The sequence below is a fragment of the Elephantulus edwardii genome, unplaced genomic scaffold (assembly GCF_000299155.1).
Source record: "Elephantulus edwardii isolate Elephantulus edwardi_28Jun2011 unplaced genomic scaffold, EleEdw1.0 scaffold00214, whole genome shotgun sequence".
Classification (NCBI taxonomy): domain Eukaryota; kingdom Metazoa; phylum Chordata; class Mammalia; order Macroscelidea; family Macroscelididae; genus Elephantulus; species Elephantulus edwardii.
In genome coordinates this window covers 3,482,386-3,488,532 of record NW_006399964.1, presented here as the reverse complement: position 1 = coordinate 3,488,532, position 6,147 = coordinate 3,482,386, and the positions used below count along the sequence as shown (strand labels likewise).

General features: G+C 51.0%; 1 protein-coding gene across 4 annotated transcripts in view; it reads right to left on the bottom strand.

The window, feature by feature from the left end:
* Positions 1 to 883: 883 nt before the first annotated feature.
* Positions 884 to 6,147, bottom strand: part of CDC42BPA (CDC42 binding protein kinase alpha (DMPK-like)) — a 418,998-nt gene continuing 413,734 nt past the window's right edge. For 3 of the 4 annotated variants that reach the window (XM_006897747.1, XM_006897744.1, XM_006897746.1), the window contains 2 exons: positions 1,588 to 1,745; positions 925 to 1,056 (listed from right to left, as the gene is read on the bottom strand). In XM_006897747.1, coding sequence (XP_006897809.1) covers positions 925 to 1,056; positions 1,588 to 1,745 — 290 coding nt within the window. Of the gene's footprint in view, positions 1,057 to 1,587; positions 1,746 to 6,147 lie in introns of all 4 variants that reach the window. The other variant, XM_006897745.1, reaches the window with a different exon arrangement.

The following is a 6,147-nucleotide window of genomic DNA, read 5'->3' as shown; positions in this document are numbered from 1 at the left end:
AGGGCTTGGAAGGTGGCAGAATCGCTTCTACATTCATCTCCACAGATTACTAACAGAATTAAAAGGGGAAAAAGCATGAAAATTCTACCACCAGGGAAATAAATGCTGTGGACGGAGGTGAGTGTGTTTTCTGATGCTGCTGCTGAAGCGGCCTTGGATTTGAACCCTTGGACATACAGACTGGCAGCTCGAGGGTATGGAATCAGTGAGTGGAGAATATAATGGAGCCCCCTGTCCACTAGCCTTGAGACACAGTGCACAGGGGAACGCAGGTCCCCCTCTCTGGCACTCACACCACAGGCCCTTCACCCCTTTATACACAGAGCTGAAAAACAGACAAGAAACAACACATTTCTTTAAATGATCTCTTTCTCTCATATATGCATCCACCTTCTGTTGAATACAGGACGTTTCTTTTGAATATATACATTCAGCATTTAGCATCTAATTTGTGTATTTATTTAAACTCTGTACTGTAGTAAAATATGCGCTGTTTTCATGAGTGAGGGTTTCCAGGCCACGGCCGCGTGAGCACTGGGGTGTGCGGGGTGGACGCTCGGCGTGTCCGCGGCCCTGACCCTTCTAGGCCACCTGGAGCCCACGCCCTGGACTGCTGTGGAAATGGAACCTGTCTAAGCTTAACTCTTAGCATATACAGTTTTGTAATCTTACATTTTTTGTAATCTGTCTATTGAAGCTACCTTTGGGGGGGTGTGGAGTATTACTGGAAGCAACTACAGCTGTATGGAATGAAGTCAGGACTGACTACACGGCCTAGAGGAGACTGAGCCTGCCAGGTGGGCAGTGTGGGGGTCTGGTGGGGTGTCCACCCATGACTGCAGCTGGCCCTCGTGTCCAGGCGGAGTGAAGGGGGCGACGTGAGGGTGCGCGAGGGGTCTGCGAGGCGCTGCTGGGGCTGGCTGTTCAGGGGTCCCAGCTCCCACGGTCGGCGCTCTCCAGGGACAGGCTCTTGGTCTTTCTGGGTGACACCGGGCTGGGGGGGCTGCTCAGGTTGGAGCTGTTGGAAGCAGTGGAATGCCTGGGCGAGTCGGAGTCCTGCTGGGACCAAGGAGAGTGGGGAGCAGAGGGAGAGAGGCAGGCTCAGGCTGGGCTCCGGCCGCTGTGCAGGGACAGGAGGGACGGGCCACGTGCGGTTCATGGTGAGCTCTGCCCCGGGTGCCGTCTCCTCAGCAAGGCTACCAGGCGTCCCAACAACCACCACAGTGAACTGAAGGCACCACAAGGCTAAAAAGTGCCAGGAGAAGGGCCATCGTGTCCTTGTGACAGCTGGTCTGGCCTTGCTGCCTGGCTGGAAGCAACACATACTCCGAGCACGAGCACGTTGCTAGGAGGTCAGGCCCTGGAGAGGACGTGCCACTTGGAAAGGGGAGACTCAGGGAAAGAGAGGAGGCCCCTCGAGCAGGCGGACGGGCCCAGCGAGGGCAGCAGTGGGCAGAGCGTCGGGATGAAGAGGGCACGGACAGGGCAGGGACAGCTCCGCCGTCCACAGGGCCACTATGGGCTTCCCGATGTCATGGCACTGAACCCCACCAACCACGGCAAGGCCGCTCCCCCCAGCTCACTCACCTCTCCATCATAGTCCCGCGCCGGGGCGTCGCTCCCCTGGTCCTGTCCTCCTGACGACAGTGAGCCCTCGGACGGGGATGCCACCGGCTGCCGCTTGGCGCTGTAGCTCCCTCCAGAGAAGTCCCTCCTGAGGGCGCTGCCATTCTGAGCAGACGAGCCTGCGGCACACGACACAGACAGGGTCACAGGACACAGCAGAGCCTCACAGGACACAGCAGAGCGTCGCAGGATACAGACGGGGTCAAAGGACACAGGGTCAGATGACACAGCAGAGCGTCACAGGACACAGACGGGGTCACAGGACACAGATGGGGTCACAGGACACAGACAAGGTCAAAGGACACAGGGTCAGACGACACAGCAGAGCGTCACAGGACAGAGACGGGGTCACAGGACACAGCAGAGCGTCACACACGCAGAAGAGGACCAATGGCTGAAGTGGCCTACTCGCTGGCCCATCGTCCAGGGTAAGAATCCCACACTGGGGAGAGCTCTCGGGAAAGGCCACCTCAGTGACAAGGCTCAGTCCACAGAACAGCCTGCTGCACCCAGCCATGGCGCTTGTGTGTTCACCTCTGTGACAGATGCCCCGTGTGCTGTGAAGGCCGCACACCACAAGAGGTCACGGACCCCTCCAGGCCTCCACCTGCTGCCGCTAGTGGACCCTTCCCTACAGGTTCTCAGCTTCTGGCTGCTCCTTCATGGATTTCAGGAACTGTTGAAACCTGGGCCAGTTTTCCTGACCAACAGAGCATCTGCTTGTTGAGGGCCAGCACTGGACCCAGTGGTGGCCACTAGTAGGACAGGTGAACAAGGTCTGGTGACCCAACGGGAAGGTGCTGCGCTGCCAGCCTGAAGGCACGCGTTTAAGCCAGCGGCCTCTCAGCGGGAGAAGGATGGGCGATCTCCTCCTGTGAGAAAGCCATCTGGAGGGTCAGCTATGAGTCATTTCCAACTCCACGGTAGACAATACCCACCATCACTCCATAGCCAGCTACCACCCACCTCTCCAGGCGTCTCTTAAAAGACCAAGGAAACATAGGGTGTTTTCATTCTATAGAGTTGGGAGATGAAGGAGAAAAAAAAAGGCAAATTTGTTTAGATCTTAAGAGTTAGGGTATGTAAAAGCTGGTTTGAAAACCAAGAGTAACAAAAAATGTTAGTGGGTTTGCTAGCTACTGGAATGTTCTATGTTTGCTACGATGTCTGGACTTTTGTGGATTTCTGTTTTGTTTTAGTTAAGCTATATGTGGAGATAGAATGATAGAATTTTGCATAATCAATGTCTTATTCATTGCAAATACATTTTATAAGAAACAAAAATGCAGGCTATATACATGGATTTCACCTCATGGTATGCACAGGAAACAGATGAATTACATCTGTGGAAAGAACCGCTGGAGAAGCTCAGTATCAGCTGTGAAAACTAGGCCTGGTGCTGATGGTGGAACAGACCACCAACTACTCATATGCAAGTCCAAGCTGAAGCTGAGGAAAATGAAATCAAGTCTACAGGAGCCAAAATTTGACTTTTAGTCTATCCCACTTGAATTTGAGAACCATCTCAGAAACAGATTTGAGGCCTTGGACATTAATGAACAAAGACTGGATGAGCTGTGGGAGGATATAAAAAATATCATCCAGGAAGAATGCAAAAGGTCATTATAGTTATATAGCATTATAGTTATCACAAGAGTCCAGAGTTAAGGGTGCATAGTGGAGTGTACCTGGGCAGTGGGAGGGGTGCACGGGGACTGTATACCAAAGAAAGAATTTTTCTTTTACTTTTTTCAAAGAGAGGAACAAACTGGGGTGTGGGGGTGGGGGGAGGGCTATGCAGGGAGAAAAGTGCAACAATGAATAAATGGAAATCCAAAATCTCTGTAAATGTTCATCAAAATTATTAAAATAATTTTTTTTAAAAAGGTCATTACAAAGACAGAAGAAGAAGACCAAGAAGGTCAGAGGAGGTACCCCACTAAGCTGGGAGTTGGCTGCAAGCCTGATGTGGCATAGTCTACAGGATCCCTGAAGAACACATGGAGGGCTCCCGACTCCACACCCAAGACATTGTGGACAAGGCCTGAGGTAAAGATGAGCAGAAGTGGGGTGAACACTGTCTACTCCCAGGTGGTGCAGTGTTGGTGAGAAAAGTCACGCGGGATCTGGGGAGCTCTGGGCATGGGGACAAAAGGGGGAGAAAGCATCTTTCCCGTGGTGTAGACACCATAGCTATGAGTGGACAGCTGTTCAGAGGCCCACACTGTGCAGTTGTTTGTTGCAGGCTTGAACATGTCATGAACTGCCAAGAAAACAAACATAGGTCTGTCTTGGAGAGGGTGAAACCAAATTTCACCTTGGAGGCTAGGATTTTGTAGCTCCACCTCACTTACTTTGGGCACGTGGCCGGTAGAGACCAGTCCTTGGAGAGGGACATCATGCTTAGAAGGGAGGAGGGACAGTGCAAGAGAGGAAAACCCCGGATGAGATAGACTGATACAGTAACTGGGGCAATGCAGGTTGGTGTGTTGGAATTAGTGAGACTGGCTCAGGCAACTCAAGGACTCTTGACCACATCATTTAGTTTCAGCCAGTGTTTACAGTTCTTCCTTGTCTTGTCTTGAAGAACTATCCTTAGATATTTGTTATCTTTGTTTTCAGTGTGGAGGTTTGGAACTGTCATCACTCTAGTCCACACCTTACTCGGGGTGGCGGCAGTCAAGCAATCAAAAGATATGCTGCACTGGGAAGACCAGCTGTCAGGAACTTCCCCAATGTCCTAGAGAGCTCAAGGATGGCAGTTTAAAGACTAAGGACACCTGATCCAGCTCCTGGTATTTTTAACTGCTTTCTGTGCACCTGACAGTTGGACAATGGATAAAGAGGACAAGAAAAAGACATGTCTTTGAATTGTGGTGTTGGAGAACAGCACTGAATATCCCATGGACTGCCAAGAAAAACAAACAACTCTTTTTTGGAGGAAATGGATCCAGGATGCTCCTTTGAGGCAAGGATGGTGAAACTTTGTCACATGTATTTTGGTCAGATTGTCAGGAGGGTCCAGTCCTTGGAAAAAAGACATCATAATGGAAAAGGAGAGGGTCAGAGAAAGAGAGGAAGACCCTGAACCAGACAGAATGGCACTGTTACAATGGGCCTGGACACGTGGAGATCATGGGATGGTGAAGGACAGGGCCTATTGTCACTGCGTCATGTGCAACTTGATGATATTTACACTCGTGTGAAACCCCCCTAATGTGCCGGGTGTGTGTGAGGTAATCATTTTACCAGACGCCATCTGCAGATAATACTTTGTCCTCCGTCTAAGACACTGGGGCTGCAGGTGGGATCTGGGGCTTACTTTTGTAGGAAGAAGTTGGTGTCTCTCCTAGAAAGTGGCCACAGGGAAGAAGTGGCAGTTTGTGGCAAACCAGGTGAGTGGTGACAGGATCCCTAGAGGAGCGAATGTGCTGAGTTTCTTGCATTTTCTCATCTGGCCTTCCCTTCAGCTCTGTGAAGAGGATGTCATGGCATTCAAGGGCAGGAAAAGGAAGGCATGGAGAAGCCCAGTGCCTCAAGGCTTCAGCAGTAATTGTGTCTACCACCCTTGCATGCCTTGGAAAAGTGGAGCTGGAGTGCTCCTTGCAAGCAAAGGTGGCAAAGCTCCATCTTTCATACTTTGGACATGAATCTGGGCGAGGCGGCTGTTCCTTAGACAAGGACACCAGGCTTAGAAAGATGGAGGGTCAGTGAAGGAGAGAAGACCCAATCACACAGAATGACACGATGACGCCAGCCAGGGGCTCTTGTGAGAGGATGAGGATGGCACAGGATAGGGCAGCGTTCAGACTGGCTGTTTACAGGGTTGCTATGAATCATACTCGGCTTGATGCCCCTTACGACAACCATACTCTTATGGTCAAAGAGTATATTCTTGAACCCATTGCTGTCCTCTCACTTAACCACCATACTGAATAATTTTTCTTATTTTCGGGCAGCTTGAAGACACAAATCATATGGTGTCACCTGGCTGTTCCAGAAGGGAAAAGCATGCCCCTTCCACACTAGTCCATTATCAAGGCATACACCTTAAATACACTTGGGGAATGTCTCTCCTCTTCCCTATTCTGCCTGGTCACCCTCACTCTCTGCTTGACCCTGTCAGAGCCTCCCTCAAACTCAGTTTCCAACTGGCAGCCAGAGCACTCGCAGATGTAAAACAGATGCAGGTCTTTCCCTATTACAACTCTTTAATGGTGTCCTATGGCACTCTGAATTAAACAAAAATTTATCACCATAGCCTCCCAAGCCCTGTTCTCTCTCCCACCTGATCTTTGTCACTCCCTTTTTAATGCCCTGGTGGCCTAGTGATAAGTAGCTGTGCTGCCAACTCCAGGGCTGGTGGTTCTTACCCACCAGCTAAGCCATAGAAAGATGTGCAATCTCTGGAGCTGGCTGAAAATCGCCTGTGACTTCATCCATAGCCGCTGGTGAGAGTCAGCGCCCAGAGCCATCAGGGGCTTTAAGCTCGTTGCCCACTGCTGTGGTGTGGACAGCTGA